The sequence below is a fragment of the Dermatophagoides farinae genome, chromosome 1 (genome assembly GCF_024713945.1).
Source record: "Dermatophagoides farinae isolate YC_2012a chromosome 1, ASM2471394v1, whole genome shotgun sequence".
Classification (NCBI taxonomy): Eukaryota; Metazoa; Arthropoda; class Arachnida; order Sarcoptiformes; family Pyroglyphidae; genus Dermatophagoides; species Dermatophagoides farinae.
The window spans coordinates 5,144,695-5,164,739 of NC_134677.1; the positions used below are offsets into that span (position 1 = coordinate 5,144,695).

The following is a 20,045-nucleotide window of genomic DNA, read 5'->3' on the forward strand; positions in this document are numbered from 1 at the left end:
AGCCTAAAATATATATATAATCATTAATAACGCTAATCGTAAAAAACCGATTGATGAAAAACGAACATCATTCAATCCATTATGATAGAACGAACAAATGAATAAAAAAGAAAAATCTGGCCAACGATCAACAATGGTCACATTGTGGATATCGAATTCCCTAATTCTTGTCCATACACTAAAGCCAACCGAATCATTTGAAGACAATACAAATAAACAAAAAAAAATCATTGAATTATCCGGAATATCTTGTTCATGTCTTTCGATTTTTACTGTCGTGCAATACGAAACCAATCACCATTAACGAAAAACCATCAAATGAGAAAGAAAAATTGACAAAAAAAAAAAAACAAATGGAATGAAACATAAATAAAACAATCGAAATTAGCGAATATAGATGAATTACAATGAATGGATGGGATAAATAGATAGATAAATGATGATAGAGAATATCAAAAAAAATCAAGATATATATCGAATGAATCATTTAATCATAGAAAATCCTTTATTTTAAGTAGAGATCGGTTAAGTTGGTCTAGATCCAGTTTGATCTACAGTCGATGAAATGTGGCCAAAGCCATACATTTGATCAAGACTTAAGTTGTTGAAATTCTTATGCAATCACAATGAATAAATATATAAACACATTATATATGCACACACACACACATTATATTCCATAAACTGATGGAAAATACCAACCAATAAAGACGAATTTATTGAACCGTGATCAATAGGTAATAAGGAACATTATAATGTACTTGATATATCAAGTCATATATTTTTTATTATTATTGCAGTTGCACATTTTTAAAATGTTTTTTTCTGTAGATTTTATTTTCGTCTATTTATTATTGAATGAAATGTTATGGATTTTTTTTCATTCTGTTCAATATTCAAGATAAAAAAAAATCTGATTGAACATGAGCCTTTAGGCTAATAAAATTCAAAATTGCACAATATGTCTTTTGATTATTTTTATGCTTCAAAAAATTGTACGACAACAACTATCATAACATAAAGTAATTTGATCGAAAACAAAATTGTCAAACAAAACCTAGGATTATGGAATAAAATGAGCTATAAATGGTTTTATATGGTCATTCAAATTCAAATCATGTGATATTCATAAATGGTGGGTTAAAAAAAAAACTTAATACCAACAGTAAAAGACAAAGTAGTAGTACATTCAGAGTTTAAAAAAAAATTATGACAAAAAAAACACATGATATGAGTGCTATAATAGAAAAAAGTTTTTTTTGTTGAGAAAAAAAAAATTCAGCCATATATAAAAAAAATAAACATATAGAATTCAATGATGATGATAAATAGAAAAATCCAAAACACTAGAACAACGCCACAAAAAAAAACATGGACTATATCACAAATGAAAGCAAAGTTTGAATCAAGCTTTACATTAAATTCTATACAATAAAGATGAAATCCAATGAAAATATAGTAAATAAATAAATGTTTTTATTTATTTATATTCGATTTAATCGTTAAAATGATTATTACAAAAAACTTTTTTTTTTTTTTTTTTTTTTGGTTCTGATTGTTGTACAATCAATTTGAAATTTATCATTATACACAATTATTTGAAGGTTGTTGTTGTTGTTGTTGTTGGTTTTTTTTATATCTCCATCCGTCCGTAATATTTTTGATGTTTGTCGGACGTGTATATTATTTTTGGCCATTGTTATTTTTGTTTATATAAAGTTTCAAAATGGCTTCAAATTTATGATTTTTGTTTTCTACAATGGAAAATTTCTAAATTTTTTTTACTCGCTTTTCTCTCTCTCTCTCTTTTACTTTATCCATGGATCTAATTGAACAAACTTTTTTTTCTGGTAGTGAAAAAATTCAAGTTTTTGCGCTTTTAAATAGAGATGTATATATATTATTATGTGTGATGCAAAAAAAAAAAAAAAAAAATCAGGAAACTTTTGTCTAACATGAAGAGTAGGAAAAAAAATAAGAAAAAATTCTTTGATGAGAATCAATATTCGTGAAAAAAAAATCTTGAGAACAAATTTTTTTGATTTCCAAAGAAAAAACAAGAACATGTAAGACAGAAAAAGCAAGAAAAGAATGAAATATGGAGCATTATGAATGAGACTTTTTTGTTTGATTACAAGATTGATTCTTGTACCAATGAATTTTATTTCCATTCTAAAGTTGTCCTTGTTCTCATTGTTATTATTATTATTATTATTATTTCTGTTGTAATTTTCAATGTTTCATCATCGTCATTCAATCGAATTTCTTCATCATATCGATACGAAAACAGTAAAAAAAAATTCTCTACAAGAATCAAAATTAGATTTATACGCCTTTTTCATGATGAAAAGAATTTTTTTTCAAATTTTTTTTCTTCTTACATTTGTCAATTCGTTCTATAGACAAGCAAATAATTTAAGAATAAGAAACAAAAACAACAACAAAATTATCATGATGAAAGATTCATGACAAATGTTTGATTGATGAATGAATGGTATAGATTGATTGCCCATATGATTCGGCTGTGTAAATAAAATTGATTCTAATCGATATGTGTGTGTATAAAACTCAAAGACATTGCTAACAACCGAACCAAAACATCGTCAGACAAAGATTTATCGATTGTTTTCGTGATTCATGAAAATTTTTTTTTCCATATAAGATTCATACACCATCCCCAAAAAAAGACGCGAACAAAAAAAAATCATCGAAAAGAATCGAAATCTATTTTGGTACCTCAATGACATGTCCGTACAGGAAGAGATACAATAATAAGCAAAGTGTAATAATGTAATCACATAGTTATTACAAATATTCATCATTTGATTCAATCTTCGATTTATTTTGTGAATATTATTTCGTTAATTTGTACATTTCATTTTATATTTTAGATTGTAACAATGTTTTTTTTATACAATAATATAAGGTTGAAAAACAAACAAGAAACTCAAAATGGATTTTTTGTCATTTTACCATATTGGATAAACTATTTATAAATAATTAATTTCATCATCATCATCATAATCATTTATTGTTCTAAATATCATAGAAATTGATCGTTTTTTTCGTATACTTGAATTAATCAAAATGAACTAGAACACTTAAAAAGATTCCTGAATCGGCAATTGTGATAATTTGATAGCCATCGTTTGTTTTACCGATAAATGAATTCTGGTAGCAAGAACATATACATCTACACACACATCAAAACGCAAGAAACAATCCATACATCATTGTCTTGAATGTGATCACAAAAGTTTATTAATGTTTAACATGTTTAATGTTTGCTATAACAAAAAAAAAAATATATATATATAATTTCATATGTCAGACAGAAATGGCAAAATTCGAAAGCAAAAGAAAAAAACTCCGATCGATATCGATGATGATTGTTTGGAATTAATGAATAAATGAATGGATAAAATGATGAAATTATAACAAGAAATTTGAGAAGTAGAACGGGAAAAAAATATCTCAAGTGATATTATGATATTTTGTTGATACAATGTTCTAGATTCTAGAACATAAGCCGTATATGGGAAGCAATAACTAACCAATAACAAATAAAAATTGTTTCCACTTTGCACAAAACGAAAGAACAAAAAAAAATATATATAGATGAGATCGTTGGTTGACCACATCAATAGGATACCGGTGGCCATGTATTGTAAAAGTATATTTCCATTCTTTGGATTGCCATAAGTATCATCATTATCATTGGTGGTCGACTATTAATATATACAGGCCATATAATCATTTCCAGTCATTGACTTTTGCTAAAATAAAAATAATAATAATAATAAGCTTTCATTTTTTTCATATTCCTATTGAACCAATTATACGGCAAAAGCAAGAAGATAAAAAATATAAAAGAATAAAACTGTTACATTCTTATAAATAAGAAAAAAACTATTCCAATTGAAAAAAACCTCATATTAAACTGCTAAAGTGAGAATAACCAAAAACAACTAAAGAATCCTAAAATCGTTTTCATAAAAAAGGAACAAGTGGCGGTCTCTGAGGATTTCAATCGATACTTAATATCTTCATCATTAGCATAAGCATTTTTTGAAGGTATAATAAAAATCATAATCACATTCGAGAATCAAAATCAAAACAAATATGGCCAATAAATGTCAAACATTATATATATCATTCTTTATCACAATTGATTTTATTCATTTTTATTATTTAAAAGTCATCATTGTTATTTTCTTTTTAATCTAACCAGGTTAATAGGATATTAATCATTAATCAATCAATAAATCTTTAAATGAAATCGACATAATGACAAAAAAAAGTGCAATCAAAATCAATAATGGTTGAAATCGGATGGATTTTCTTAAGAAAATAATACTCTGTAGTGTATTAATAATTATTGATTGATTGATTGACAATGCCATTTTTATATTGTATTTTTATGATTGTTTTATCACAACTACCTACAGGCAGATCATTTCAACCACACAATTGAATAATCAAATAATTGAGATATGATGATGATCAATAAAAATCATTTTATTGATAAATGAAAAAAATCACGATGAACGTGTCCATGGCAATGGAAAAAATTGTATTTCTACAACAATTAGCGAGATTATTAATAGTAATTAGGTGTCAATTTTTTCAATTCAAGAATCAATAAAAAAAAATTCAATGACGAATAAAACAGAAAACCAAATCAATAATCAATTCAATTTTAAAATCAATTGCCATATTACACGATTTGAAGTAATTCAATAAAAAAAGAGGATAATAACAGGATCCAGCTAAAATTCCATGCTTCATATAATCGATCGTTTGATTGATTTTATCTCAAGATGATGATCAATCGAGGATATTTTTTTGCCGCATTTGCCCAAAGTATCGATTTTTCTTTCGCTTGTTTTATATCTAATAGTTGGTTTTTTTTGAATCGAAGTTTGATGATTTTTTCTCCTATTTCTGATTCTTTTTTTTCGTCATGTCATAGCCCTGAGGGTCTGTTTAATTAAATCAATTTCGATTTTTTTTGTGGTGCAGGACATCTTTTTTTGTGCTTTTGATGATTCAGTTTGACCAATTTCTGAAAAGATGCTTTTATAATCATGGAACATTCCAAATTATCACGATTAAATCAATCAAAAATGAATAACAATTTTATTCTAAGAAGAAAAGATTCCCCAAATTCAATTTCGGATAATGATTCCGATCCACAACAATCTCCATCACCATCTAATAAATTTCGTCACCGTGATTCTGTTTTTGTCAATAAAAATCAAATTGAACAACGACGAATTAGTAAAGGCGAAACTGATGATGATGAAGATGATGATGATGAATTGAATCGAAACACTCAGTTTAATATGCAACGACAATCTAGCAGTGGATCACAGGTTCGATTCAAACTAAATGAAAATGATATTTCTGATAATGAAATCACAGTTCAGAATAACATACCTTTAAAGCGTAAACCTGAACCTATTATCATCGATGATAAAAATAGAAATGATCAAACAATGGAAACGAAATTAAAATTACGGCCAACATTATCCTCATCATCGAATCGTTTTTCACAAACGACACCAACATCTGCCAATAAACGAATAAGTTTTGCACAATTTGATCATGTTTTTAAATTTGATCATCCAACAACAAGCACATCAAAAAATGAAGACAAAAATCGAAAAGCGTCCATATATGATCATATGAAAAAAATAAACATTGATAACCAAGATGACGATAGGTAAGTTTATAAAGTAGATCAAAAATCATTAAAAGAAAATTGACCACAAATGCACCGGAACATATAGGCTGGTGAGTCATTGCCACTTGCACAAATAAATGAATGAATGAATCGAAATATACAAACTTTTTGTATAATGGCAGCTTGAAAATGTTTGTTTGTTTTTCGATCGCTTGATCAGAAGCTAACAACAGGCAGTAAGCTTATCACATAAATACACAAACAAGCAGCTGAATGATATATGTTGTAGATCTGATCCAGTCGAGATTTCTGTAAGTGAAAACAAACGAATAAAAAACAGAATTCTCAAAGGCAAAATAATAAGCCCAATGGAAAATTTTTTGCCATTCGATGATAAGGATCGTTTCGTTCATTGGATAATTTCGATGATCGTAAATCAGCCATGAAGAAAAATGAAATATAATGGCGATATACGATCAAAAGTATGCCATGCGTCATTGTTGTTGATTTTATACTATTATTAAAAAACAAAAAAAAGAGAAAAAATTTCAGACAAACAACAAACCTTGCAATGCAATATGTTCGATGATTGTCGCTGTTGTTTACGTTGATGTTGACGTTAATATGTCATCGGCTTTTCGTTGTTAAAATGAAAAAAGAGCCAGAGTGAAAAAAGTTGTTTTTATATTTCAAACAAGTTAAATTTGATTGTCCAATTTGGATGAAATAGTACAAACACAAATAAGTGAACAAAACTTTAACGTTAAACATGTGAGCACATGAGGTCATTAGCCGGTCTACCAATTGAATGGTTGGTAGTTGGTTGTTTTTTGGACACTGATGGGCAGCAATATCAACAAATGAAACGAGCGAATGAGCAGGCAAAATAATTCAAACACAATGATGGTGATGATGATGATGATGGCCAAAAAACGAATCCAAAATGAGATTATTATAAGCGTGTTTATATATGTAAATCGTCGAATGATTATTATTATTATTATGATGTTGGATAGAGTATTCTATTTTCAGTTTTTTTTTCAAGATGAGTATTTGCGTTTGATCGAAGGATTTTCTCCTTTTTTTCTTCCAAAACTTGTCTATTCGGAAATGATAAAGAAAAAAGTTTCAACACTCTTATTTCCAAAATTTAAAATTTTCGTTTCGTGTCTAATAATAATAATAATAATTTGGATCAACCAAAAGAGATTTTTAATGATTTTAAAGCAAATAGTTCAACTTCTTTTATTTTTGGTTCTAAAGATATATAGAGAGAAAAGTAGTTAAGAATTATTTTATAAATTCTAGAAAATTTTCTAGGCCATACCTGTTAATTATGTTGCAGAGGATTTTCGACAAAATAATCAAATTAAACATTGAAAAAAAACAGAAAAAAGTTTTTGAGTAAATCCCAGAATTGCAAATTTAATTTCACCAGTGTCCAAAGCGCCAAAATAAAATGTTTGCGCACACACAAACATTTTTTTGGTTGTCCGAGTCAGTCGAAGAATATTTTTTGGATCCTGTTCACAGAGAACGTTTTTTCTGGAACATTGTGGGGTCATAAAAGAAAATTTTTATATCATTTTACAAATTTATCAAGAATTATGAAATTAAATGAAAGATTTTTTAATCGTTGTTTACAGATGAAAAACAATTTTCTGTTACCACATTTCATTTATTTACATGAATAAATTTTTTTATAGAAAAAATATATGAATCAATTAGCCTTGTTCCGAGTACTATAGTGTCAAAAAAAAAAAAAATTTTCACACTCAAATAAATGTATGATAATTCACATAAATGGGATAATGTGAACAACAAATGTAAGAGCTTATTAAATTTTTCCTAGATACTATAGAATACACAAATACACTAGCCTCATTTCTCCTTATTTCCTGTTCCGTAAATTTTTTTTTGGATCCATTCAATTCTTAATAATTAATAATCGTTTCATTCTGTTTCTCATACAAAAATCATCTTGTCTATGTATGATGTAAGTGTGTGGGTGAACAAAATTTACTATTCGAGCAAACAAAAAAAAAAAAAAAAACTTTTCTACACATAGGAAATGTATGAAAGGATAAAAAAAATTGAGTCACGCCAGATCATCACCATCGAATATAAAATGTAATCAAATGAAGCACAGAAAGAAAGCTATTTTCAATCATCAATTTTAACCATATATAATTGTTGCTAAAGCAAAAGTTTTTTTTTAATGTAACTTGCTTGAAAAAAAAACATTCATATATTTTTGCACAGTCACGTCTTCATACATTTCTAAAGATGAAGAAATTTAGGAAAAAAAATATTGAAATTTTTCATATAGTCGTATTGGTAACTGTTTATGTACTAATAACTTGACAATAAAATTTTCAAACATTTTCATTCATATTTTGTTGATTATTAATAAATTTTTGTTTTGATTTTTCAGTAGTGATGAAACCAAAACATATCCATGGGATTCATTCAAATCGATTCCCACACAGGATGAAGATTCAAGTTCCAGTTCGAATTGGGTGAAATTTTTTCTAAAATTATTCAAATTATTATCACATGCAATAAGTTTCTTATTGGTATTGGTTATGGCAATCATAGCGAAATTATTTTTACATTTGATGGCAACAATGACACGTGTGGATAAAAGTATACAAATTTGTAAAAAAAATCTTCTCGATGATAGTTATGATCATTCAGCTCTTATACCATTGTATACGCGTTTGGAATTAAAATCTGATGAACGTATCGCTTGGATATGGATGCTATTTTTCGTATTAATTTCTCCTGATATTATACTTTTCTTTCGTAGTATTCATTCATGTTTATTTAAGAATTATTCACTTCCAGATTTTTATGCAACATTAATGATATTTTTATCAAGTACTTCCGAAGTAATTGGCATTTCATTATTGGTTTATGTAGTGTTGCCATCATTTGATACAATTGTTGGCTTGATGATTACAAATTCATTGTTTTTGATTCCATCATTGTTTCATTTCATGAGAGCTATTAAAATGGACAATCCTGAACAAAGACAATCAATTTCAAATCGAATAATGAAAATTCTATATCTAATAGCATTTATATTTCAAATCATGTCCATAATAGTATGGCCAATTTTATTGTTAATAAAAGATTCTAAATATAAATCAACAACAATTGAAGACAATGTTTTTGATCCAAGACGTGATGACATACATCTATCATGGATCATTCCTATTGCATGTATTTTAATAACGTTTGGTTATTGGGAAAATTTTCTTGGCAACAATAATCCTGACGATGATTCATCATCTAAAATCCAGAATCGATTTATACAATCATTATATCAGATTAAAGATAATTCAAAACGAAGTAAATTTGCTATCTATTTATTTGTATCAATTTGGAAATGTCTACTTCATTTGGCCATAATGCTAGTAATTCAAGGTTTGTTGGCCATCCATCAACCAAAGACGACAGATGCAAATGATAATGATGTTGATGATGATAGTAATATGAACCGAATGGCCGATATGATGAATTTTATGTTTACCAATTTCACTCAAGCATTTCGACAACATCCGATCACATTGGTAGCTAATGCCGGATTCAATTGTAAGTACATTTGAGCTGAATTAAATTCATAGAACTAACTAATTCAAGTATTATTATCCTTAACATAGATCGTCATCCTACAATCGATTCTGATCCAATGTTGCCTATCTGGATTGGATTGATACAAATTGCTGCAGCATTTTTTTGCTATCAAACAATCAATTTCGTTTGCAAAATCTGTATTCAACCATTAGGATTTGGATTGCCAATCACAATGGCAATGCCCTTAACTGTTTCATTGACACATTCGTTGGGCCAAATTGCCATCAATGATCGATGCTGGCTGCCTGATCAGTGGAACATCTTTGATTATACATTTTTCAATGTCCCGTACGATATTTTTGATCATAAATGTTGGATAAATTATTTATTCTATGCCATATGGATGATGACTTTCATATCACAAATAATCATAACCAATCATATTTGGATCTCATCCAAAGAACGATTAGCATCAACAAATCAGCTATTTATGTTGCCTTTATATTCATCTGCCTTTATCGATCAATCATTAATGTTGAATCGCCGCCGCAATTATGACAACGATATTTGGTCATCATTATTGAATGAAAATGAGGCTGATTCATCGATGGATGGCCGAAAATCTCCAATGCAAGAATTTCAACGAAAATCCTCCAAAGAGAATGATGACAATGATATTCGTATATATGCCTGTGCAACCGTATGGCATGAAACGGCTGATGAATTATTGCAAATGTTAAAATCAATCATGCGAATGGACAAGGATCAATGTTGCCGATCACTGGCTGTCAAATGTCTACAGGTTAAGAAACGTGATGTCGATTTTTATCAATTTGAAAGTAAGCATGCGATCCTTTGAAAATCACTATCAATAATATAATTTGTCTTTTATTATTTTCAATTTCATTTTGATCAGCACATTTGCTCGTTGATGATGCTTTTAAAAAAGGCAAATATTACAAAAAGAATGCAAACGATTTGGACATCAATGAATATGTACAAACATTGATCGATGTGTTGGATGAAGCTGCACAAAATGTTCATCAACGTTATATTACGATAAAGCCACCTATCATCCATATGACACCATATGGTGGCCGTATTGAATGGATTTTGCCTGGTCGTACTAAATTGATAGCTCATCTTAAAGATAAATCAAGAATTAGACATCGAAAACGATGGTCTCAAGTAAGTGTCGATTTAATTTTTCTTTATATAATCAAATGAGAGTAGGAAGAAAAAATAATTAAAAGCAACTAATGAGCATCAAAATGAAAATAATTATCGCATGAATGCACATTAATTCCCCTCCAACTGATTTTTCTATTATTGTTTTTCGATTTTGTGCAGGTGATGTACATGTATTATTTACTAGGATATAAAATCTATCAGCAAGAACCGGATCGAAGAGATGCATTGATGAAAAACACCTATTTATTGGCATTGGATGGCGACATTAATTTCCAACCGGATGCGGTTTTACTATTGGTCGATTTGATGCGAAAAAATTCGAAATTAGGTGCCGCTTGTGGACGTGTTCATCCTGTTGGAGTAGGGCCAATGGCCTGGTATCAAAAATTTGAATATGCCATTTCTCATTGGCTACAAAAAGCTACCGAACATGTATTTGGCTGTGTTCTTTGTAGTCCTGGATGTTTTTCATTGTTTCGTGCATCGGCTTTATCTGATACGAACGTTATGAATCGTTATACAACAAAACCGACGGAAGCCATACATTATGTTCAATATGATCAAGGTGAAGATCGATGGCTATGCACATTATTATTGCAACAAGGTTGGAAAGTCGAATATTCGGCTGCATCCGATTCGTTTACACATTGTCCCGAAGGATTCGATGAATTCTATATTCAAAGAAGACGTTGGGCGCCATCTACCATGGCCAATATCATTGATTTACTGAAAAGTTACAGAAATACGGTTCGAGCGAATGATGATATCTCATCGCTTTATATGCTTTATCAGGCCGGTTTAATGTTGGGCACAATTTTAAGTCCTGGAACGATATTTCTTATGTTGGTTGGAGCCGTCAATAATTCATTCGGATTAAAAAATGAAATATCATTCTACATTAATATAGTTCCGGTTTTAATTTTCGTTTTGGCTGGTTTTTTTACTGATAATAAGAAACAGATTTTAGTCGCCCAAATATTTAGTACGTTTTACGTGATGCTAATGTTGGCGGTACTCGTGTCGACTGGCATCGAAATTTATGACGAATCAATCTTCTCACCATCTGTCATTTTCTTTGTCGGCATGTTGACTGTATTTATTATATCGGCATTAATTCATCCACAGGAATTCACTTGTTTGATACCTGTCGTTATATACATGTTGATGATACCCAGCATGTATTTATTGTTGACATTGTATTCAATTATCAATTTGAATGTAGTCGTTTGGGGTACACGTGAAAATCCACAGACAGTAGAAACTAAACAACCAGTTCAACCAACGCCAAAACAGTCAGATAATTTTCTCCATGATGTACGTCAATATTTTCGAAATCGATCACGAAAATTGGAAGTATTAAATTGTGTATGTTGTGGATCATCTCGCAATGATGATGAACTTTCATTGCTACATGAGATAAAAGATTCAATGCATCAAGTCCGATCTGATATGGACAAAATGAAAACTCAAAATTCTGTAGGTAGTAATATAATTCGTCGAATGAGCCTTTGGAATAGGCGACGATCAACGATTGCCGAACCAACACCGGACCAATTAGAAAAAGATCCATTATTGGCAGATGATGCTCAAGACATTATAGATGAGGACGTTCTACTGAATATCGCCAATCAACCAATCAGTGATGAAGTGAAAGAGGCTGAAGAAATCTCCAATCTACGACGACCAAGATGGATACATAATAAACATTTGAAAAATGCCAACACTCATCCAATCGATGAAGAGGAAGAAAAATTCTGGACATTATTTATTGAAAAATATCTAAAACCATTAGACAAGAATGAAGAACATGAGAAAAAAGTAAAATCTGATTTGATTAATCTAAGAAACCAGGCATTTTTTGCATTGAGCATTATCAATATTATATTCGTTCTGTTTGTTTATCTTATGCAATTGCATAAAGATATTTTCAGCTTTGAAATTACACTATCACAAACGCAGAATGGTACAAAAACGGTACTAATCGAAGATGAAGAACATGATATTCCTATTTATGTTACAAAAAAGATTGCCATGGATCCTGTTGGCTTTATATTGATTCTATTTTTCGGCGTAATCATCATCATTCAATTTATCGGAATGTTGTTACATCGAATGGGAACGTTAACTCACCTGCTTGCATTTACCGATCTGAATTTCTTTCAAGTTCGTGCCGAAGATATCAAAGAAAAACGACAATTGGATCAAAATTCATTGCAATTAGTTCAATCAATCATGAATGATACTGAAGAATCCGACCAGGATTATGGTCATTTTGATATGGAAGAATTTTTCCTTCCCGCCATGTTAAGAGTGATGGATCCAGATACTGCATACGGTTTGTATTTTTTAAACAATTTTTCATTACAAATAAAATGACTTTTGCTGTTTTTTCTTTCCACATATCTATACAATAGAAATGATCAAAAAAATGAAACCAAATACGAATGTTTCCAAGAAAAAATTGGGTGCAGAATTATCAAGAAGAAGCTCAACATTCGTCGGTCGTAGTACTTTCTATACGATGCCTGAAGAAAACGATGAAAATACTGATGACAATAGTTATGATAAACAACATTTCAAAGGTATAAACTCATTATTCTAATATGATTAGAATTCTAAATCAATAATTTTTTTTTTGCAAATATCTAGAAAATGTTTCCGATTCTGATTCGATCGATATGTCTATTTTTAGTCGCGGATCATCACCGATTAGAAAAGATGCACCCATATCAGTAGAAAGTGATGATTCCACATATCTTTGAGGCTTTTATCATTGTCCAATTTAATTTGTTTTTGCCAATAAATTTTAAATGTTTATTCCTTATTCGATGATGATTACCATTAAAAGTTCATTTCATGGTATATGTTTTTTCAATAAATATAATGGTTAATACGTAATTTAATTCAAAACAATGGTACAGAATGATTGGTATGTTTATTATTATATAACCATTTTTTTGTATAATTAAAAATTCATCAATAATCAGAATACGAAAGTGAATGATCACTATAACAGACAAAGACCGATAATAGAATAAAATCGAGTTTAACAATAATTAAATCTTATCTTAAACTTGGCGTTTGAATTTCAACATTTCTGCAGTTATTAAATATAGAATTGAGTTTTGATATAATTTATTTGTGTGTAACAATATATTTGTGTTTGCATTGTTTAACATTTAAATGATAAAAAATTCAATGCATAAAAACATAATCTTTTTCAAACAAATTAATCTGTATTGATTAAATCGTTCAGTTTTGGATATATTGGAGTCGGTTCATAGTTTGGTCGAAATAATGTCCAAGTTAAACCATTCTCATGGCCACCGTTTCCACCAGAACTGGGCAATACAGTGTAGCCAAGTTGATGCAATTTATTCAAAACACGACAAGGTGCATCTTCAACTTTGAATACGATTGATTTTCCATAAGGATCATAATTGACTTTTGTTTCCTGATTGATAGCTATTCGATCTTTTTTTCGTTGACACAAAGCTTCCATTTTTTCACGAAGTTTTTCCGCTTTTTCTTCATTACGACAATCGATCAATTTAGCTTCACATTTACGTATTCCTTTATCCAATTTATCAGATTTCTAGAGAATATAAAAAAAATTAAATTTATAAAACATTGTAAACAATCTAACTTACGTCATGTTTTTTACGATGACGACGACGAGATAATGTTAGAGAATTTTGTTCATTTGATTGCTGCTGGTTACCACCACCGGTCAATTGCTCATGAAGAATTGAATCTTCCGTTGAAATGGCTGTTGGGCCATAAAGCGCATCATAGGAACTAATTATGACAAAAGACATTTTTTGTAAAAAAAATCGAACAAACAATTGATCACTTGATGATGAAAATGAAAATGAAATGAAAGCTTTTCAACAAGTGTTTGGTTATTTATCTTTTTTCATTTATAAAAACTGATCAACAACAATGATAACTTGACAGTTGTCGAACCATGGATACAAGCGATATAACGTCGCATTGTTTAGGATAATATTGTAGTAGTGGCATGACGATGATAATATCGAAATATGACGTCTATGACGACCGGTCGAACTTGTTTTCCATTGTCAAAATGGATGTTTATCTGAGTAAATTGTTACATCAAACGTTCAACGATGATTCATCGTCAATATACAGTAATTTGACACAGAAAAAATTATGGTACCAAAAGTATGACTCATCATCCATGAAATGACATCAATGATAAATCATTAGTCAATGTTCAACGATATCCTTGGAAATGTTGCAAGATCGATTCACGAAAAAAAAACAATTCATTTTTCTTCCAAAATTTTTCAAAACAAAATTATAAACTGGAACAATTGAATCGATGAGTATACACACAGCTTACAGAATTTTCTTGTTATTATTTTCGGTTAATAGGTGGCAGTAATTACATTAGCAAAAATGAACAATTTAAATTTTTGTAACAAAATTTTTATTATTGATATTCGAATCATATTCGTTGATTTATATGACATTGAGATAATATCATAAATATCAATTCATTTATTAAAATTATCTCTATCATCGAAATAATTTCTTTGAAAATTGAAATGCCAAATTTTTCGAATAGGCAATATTGTGTGTGTTTGTCTGCTTGAATTTGAAATAAAAATAGCGACAGGTAAATTTTATGAACCAGAATAAAATTAAACGCAAAATTTGAGGTAAATATAGTTCATCATTATGAAATTATTTTTATTTTTATTTAACGGGAGAAAAAAAATGACAGTAAGTAGCGTTAAAATATTGCCTATCTTAAATGAACACCTACACGAACAGGTGTACAGGTGTCTTTCTTCAAACAAAATGTCATAAATACGTAATAGTTTTTTTCTTGTTTAATATCATCTACACAATCGTACCATATCAATCTTCTTGTTTTTCTATAAAATTCAGAATCATTACCAAATCAATAACAGCAATTCAAGTGCAAAAATTTGTTATTCATGGCTTGTAAAAACAATTTTCGTTATCAATTCTGAGATTGAAATAATTAGATACTTTATGCAATACAATTAGAACAATGAAAAAAAGAATAAAAATATAATGATCTTGACCTCTTATTTGTATGTTTTCATCTTTGATTTGAAAATTCTATCAGATCGATGTGTATAAGGTCTGAATTTCTTTTTTTGTTATCCCAATTGATTAAATAGCTTTTGTCTTTCTCGATAAATCACATTTTTATATTGTATTTCTTCATGGATGTGCGTGTGTGTGTGTGTGTGTGTCATCAGCAAATTGTTTCTAATGTTAAACTGTCGTTGTTCCGAAGTGGGCTGAAAAAAGAGTAAAAAAGCAGAGAAAAACAAATCATCACAAAATGAACTAAGTAAAAAAATTGAAATGTAATGGAAAAAAAACAAACAAGCCAATCAAATAACAATAATGATGCACTAAGCAAGAATTTTTCAATTTATTTTTCTCTTTTTTTTTGTTATCAAAAACATTTTCCTTTGAGAATCAAATGTTTTTTTTTCCAGAGCAATTTAAATCGACTCAATATCATGTCAAGATAAAAAAAGGCTTGCATTGGTATAACCATTGAACAAATATACTGAAACAATAAATTTGTTGTAAAATTGTGAATATAAAAAAAACTTATAGAATATAGAGCCTGGTTTTTGTATGAATGAAAAAATAACATTCACACATAACATGAATTCCAAAATTTTAATTTGATTTCATACACTTCATTTAATTAACAAAAAAAGTATGAATCCGTTTCTACTCACCATATCGGATATTTTGTGCATTGGTATTTGTTGATGATGATGATAATGATGTGAATGATTATGATGATGATGGTGATGATGATGATGATGTAAATGATTAGCTGTGGTCATATTATTTAATGATAATGTTGCTGATGAATATGATAACACAGGTGATGAAGACGAATATGCAGATGATGATAATAAGGATGATATCGTTGATGGCGATGATGATGATAATGATACTGAATAACAATGATGTTGAGAATTGAATTGATTATGATTTGTTGTAGTTACCGATGTCGAAAGCGTTGGCACTGTTGTAATCATCATATAGAATCGATTTGAATCAGATGATTTAGACATTGCTGATGAAATGGTTGAAGCTATCTGTATAGGTGTAATAACATCCATCTTGGCCATTGTTGTCGTTTCAATTGTTTTGCCATTCGATGATGATATATTTAATATTGTAGTCGTTGTTGCTGTAGGCGCTATTACACCATTTGTTGTTGTGTTGTTTGTAACATTATACGGATTCGTATCCGTTACTGGTATTTCCATTTCAACATGATCAATACTTTTCGAATTTAACCGTTTCAAACGATTGGTGTAACGGGGAAATAATGATAATAGGTTGTGCTACATAAAAACAAATCAAAGAATGTGTAAAAAATTGAACAAAACAAATGAAAAATTGTACATTGAAGAAACATGGATTGATTTTTGTTACTGCAACAGATTCTCTTAGAATACGGTAAAAATTTCTCTTGTTATACATTGATGAAAAATATCTCGCAGTATTTTAAATCTAATCTAACGAATGTAAAGAATTTTCATAAAAAATATGATTATGATTCTAAAAATTAATATGAGGAGAGAAGATCAACATGATGGAAAAGGTGACTTAGTAAGAATAATAATAATTAGACTCACCCGAAAATTTTCGCTCATGAAACAATATACAATTGGATTCATTAAGCTATGAACCATTGAAAGAAAATGTGATACAAAGAATGAGCTATAATATACGTTGTACATGACTTCCGTTTCAATATTCATGATGCTCGGCTCAAAATATAATAGAAGATTGAAAAAATGTATTGGAAGCCAACAAATAATAAATAGGCCGACAACCATTGTTAACATTTTGAATACTTTATTCTTCACATCTAATTGATGCGTATCACGTACGACATCCGGATTACCCGGTGTTACATGATTGACCATATGATACCATATAGCTGAATAGGCTAAACTGATAATCATGACTGGTATAAGAAATGTTAATACAAATACCAATACGGTATAGATTTGGCCATGTAATTCTTCTGACCAAACTTCAATACATTCATATAATTTATGATTTGAAAGCATATATGGTGATACACGTGAAACGAATAATTGTGTCGATGCGAATGTTAAACCAACTAGCCATATCATGGCCAATATTGAGCGTTTACTATAGTGGAATTTATATAATGAATGTACAATTGCAAAATATCTATAATGAATAATGAGGAGAATAAAAAATATATAAATAAAAACATGTGAATGAAATAAAATACGAATGAAAACCGGAACAACGATTATGACATCAATAATGTTAAAGAATCGTACTCTCAAAACAAAAGGCGAAAGAATCAATCATATAAATGTATAAAAGTGTTTAACACATGTAAATAACTGATAATAATAATAATTCTGAAGCAAATTCAAGTAAATTATTGTCAACAACTTCCAATTGTATGATAAAAGAATGATAATTGTCGATAATCGAAGCCATCATCAATAATAAATAATGATGATTTATCGATATTGATCGATTAACGCCTTGTTTTTACTTGGCCTTACATTTATTTCAAATGCAAAACTTGATGATTATGTGATGAATGTTATGGTTCGGGTGGATGCACCTCGTCGTGTTTCGTTATTTATTTATATTATATTATTATTCTAAACCTAAGGGCAATTCTAAAGATGTAAATTTATCAGTACCAACTATATTATGAAAGAAAATATGGACAGCAAAAAAGTAAGAAAAAATGATGATGATGATAATGATAAATGAGAAGAAAAAGAAAAAATGAACAAAATAACAGGAAATGAGAAAAAAAACAAACATTAGTAGTGCCCATTTCTATTATTCTGCAAATTACTCTTTTTTTTTGTTTTCTTCTTAAAGAAACGAGCTAAATCTAACAACTATGCAAAAACTATAAGGAATCTGTGATGGTCGTCAAATTTTGTATGTATGTATGCGTGTGTTTCGTTGCTCTATTAGTTTTTTGTTTTATTGATTTATTTCATTTGGTTCATTTTCACTCTCGGGACGAGAAAAGAATGGATGAATGGTTGACAAGTCTAATTCAACCAATTGTATATGAACCTGTGTCTTTTTGTATGTGAATTAATAATTTCATCATCATAATGATGAAAATAGATCTACTCTGTCTACTGTCTACCGTATTTTATTTTAATTACATTATTATTTCACTTACCGATCAATGCTGATGATTGTCAATGTCCATACACTAACAAATACAAAACATAATTGTGTAAAATTAACTACCGGACATAATGAATGTGGAAATATCCAATGCTGTAGCATAACGTTCGTATAGGTGAATGGTATACAGAATATGGCCATGCCAATATCGGCCAATGATAGATTAACCAATAGATGCCATATTTCTGTCGATTGTGATCTATCACCATAGAACCAAACGATTATTGTTATTATATTTAATGATAATGATAGAAATGCCGTCAATGAATACATTGTTATTAGAATGAATTGACCTGGCCAAAATTCTAATATAGCAAATGAATCAATATTATCAAAATTACCGAAACCACTGCCACCACCTGTGTCATCATCATCATCATATCCTGAGCGATAAGAATTTTCATCATAAGAAAATGTCTGATTTTCAAGGCCAAGCAACAAAGTCATTTCACTGGTTGTAAGATTACCAAAAAATAATACATCCGAATCCAGATCAATCAGACCGACAATGGATGTATTATTTTTACTGGTTAATTCATTTAGGTTGAAATTTTTCGGATCAAAAATCATGAATCTATTCATTTTAGAATTTATATTCGTATTTTTGCGACTATTTTGGCCACTGAATTCACTCGACAATAATGATGATGATGTAGATGTAGTATGTGGGAAAATTTTATCAAATTTGTTCGAATCAACAGTTGCTTTAAGAAGAATGTTTGGTTGATTCCTTTTATTATAATGATTATCATGTTTTATGCTGTTGTTTTTAATTTTTTTATTGTTAATGGATTCGTTTTTATCATCAATATCGATTGTCGTTGTAGTCGTAGATGATGTGGATGATAATGATTGTGAAATGAATGATGTCAGTAATGATGATTCAAAAGAATGATGATTATGATAATGAGATGATGATAATGATGATGATTGTTGCGTTGCAACATTTGACGATATAAAAATCAATAATATCATAAACAGTATGATAATCATCGTAATTGTCATTGCAATATTATCGCCAAATATTTGAATAAAATTTTCATTTCAAGCATCCTAACAAGAATATTTTTCTCATTGTTGGTAGCACTTTTTTTTGAACGATGATAAAAATATCCAAACGGTTTTAGTTCATATGTTCACAATGTACAAGCAATTTATTTTACTTGGATCCTTTGTGTTTGTTTGTTTGTTTGTGTATGTGTACAAGTAACCAATAATTCTGTAATTCTGTTGGTATAGTATTTTTGTATGTTTGGAACTTGCGCCGTTTTTCATGGTCACAATTATTATATTTTACCGCGCAATTTTCTCTGTATTTCATTTGATAATTGTTTTTCCATTTGCA

The 20,045-nt window shown here is 29.2% G+C and overlaps 4 protein-coding genes across 12 annotated transcripts in view; 1 reads left to right on the plus strand and 3 right to left on the minus strand.

Moving 5' to 3' along the window:
- Positions 1-7,133, minus strand: part of LOC124492380 (uncharacterized) — a 24,657-nt gene extending 17,524 nt beyond the window's left edge. For 2 of the 5 annotated variants that reach the window (XM_075735280.1, XM_075735282.1), the window contains exon 1: positions 5,852-6,165. The gene's annotated coding sequence lies outside the window, so the exon portion shown is untranslated. Of the gene's footprint in view, positions 1-5,439; positions 6,166-6,251; positions 6,944-7,013 lie in introns of those variants that run through there. The other 3 variants (XM_075735276.1, XM_075735277.1, XM_075735281.1) reach the window with 3 other exon arrangements.
- Positions 4,507-13,354, plus strand: LOC124492376 (chitin synthase chs-2). Of its 5 annotated transcripts, none has more exons than XM_047055243.2 (7): positions 4,507-5,725; positions 8,121-9,283; positions 9,352-10,104; positions 10,182-10,453; positions 10,616-12,791; positions 12,871-13,038; positions 13,106-13,354. In XM_047055243.2, exons 1-7 carry the CDS (start codon positions 5,088-5,090, stop codon positions 13,216-13,218), a joined length of 5,283 nt encoding a protein of 1,760 aa, XP_046911199.1. In that variant the 5' UTR covers positions 4,507-5,087; the 3' UTR covers positions 13,219-13,354. The 5 variants fall into 5 exon arrangements, with proteins under 5 accessions (XP_046911199.1, XP_046911201.1, XP_075591388.1 ...); XM_047055245.2 differs by having other exon boundaries at positions 8,124-9,283; XM_075735273.1 differs by lacking the exon at positions 4,507-5,725 and adding an exon at positions 5,798-5,922 and having other exon boundaries at positions 8,124-9,283.
- A 20-nt stretch (positions 13,355-13,374) lies between these two features.
- Positions 13,375-14,806, minus strand: LOC124492379 (uncharacterized). Its single transcript, XM_047055250.2, has 2 exons — positions 14,107-14,806; positions 13,375-14,051 (listed from the first exon to the last, which is right to left on the minus strand). Exons 1-2 carry the CDS (start codon positions 14,272-14,274, stop codon positions 13,686-13,688), a joined length of 534 nt encoding a protein of 177 aa, XP_046911206.1. The 5' UTR covers positions 14,275-14,806; the 3' UTR covers positions 13,375-13,685.
- A 1,344-nt stretch (positions 14,807-16,150) lies between these two features.
- On the minus strand, positions 16,151-19,270 carry LOC124491776 (neuropeptide Y receptor type 2-like). Its single transcript, XM_047054475.2, has 4 exons — positions 18,693-19,270; positions 17,128-17,695; positions 16,213-16,833; positions 16,151-16,168 (listed from the first exon to the last, which is right to left on the minus strand). Exons 1-4 carry the CDS (start codon positions 19,268-19,270, stop codon positions 16,151-16,153), a joined length of 1,785 nt encoding a protein of 594 aa, XP_046910431.2.
- Positions 19,271-20,045: the final 775 nt, after the last annotated feature.

What these genes read in the sequence shown, in the direction of transcription:
- LOC124491776 (XM_047054475.2), bottom strand. Translation starts at nt 19,270, where the DNA reads ATGATTTTTGATCCGAAAAATTTCAACCTAAATGAATTAACCAGTAAA. An exon ending in ACAATCATCAGCATTGATCG is followed by an intron (nt 17,696 to 18,692) that starts GTAAGTGAAATA and finishes TATTCATTATAG; the next exon opens with ATATTTTGCAATTGTACATT. An exon ending in TCATGAGCGAAAATTTTCGG is followed by an intron (nt 16,834 to 17,127) that starts GTGAGTCTAATT and finishes GTTTTTATGTAG; the next exon opens with CACAACCTATTATCATTATT.
- LOC124492379 (XM_047055250.2), bottom strand. Translation starts at nt 14,274, where the DNA reads ATGTCTTTTGTCATAATTAGTTCCTATGATGCGCTTTATGGCCCAACA. An exon ending in GTCATCGTAAAAAACATGAC is followed by an intron (nt 14,052 to 14,106) that starts GTAAGTTAGATT and finishes TATATTCTCTAG; the next exon opens with AAATCTGATAAATTGGATAA.
- LOC124492376 (XM_047055243.2), top strand. Translation starts at nt 5,088, where the DNA reads ATGGAACATTCCAAATTATCACGATTAAATCAATCAAAAATGAATAAC. An exon ending in ATCGAAAACGATGGTCTCAA is followed by an intron (nt 10,454 to 10,615) that starts GTAAGTGTCGAT and finishes GATTTTGTGCAG; the next exon opens with GTGATGTACATGTATTATTT. An exon ending in TGATAAACAACATTTCAAAG is followed by an intron (nt 13,039 to 13,105) that starts GTATAAACTCAT and finishes GCAAATATCTAG; the next exon opens with AAAATGTTTCCGATTCTGAT.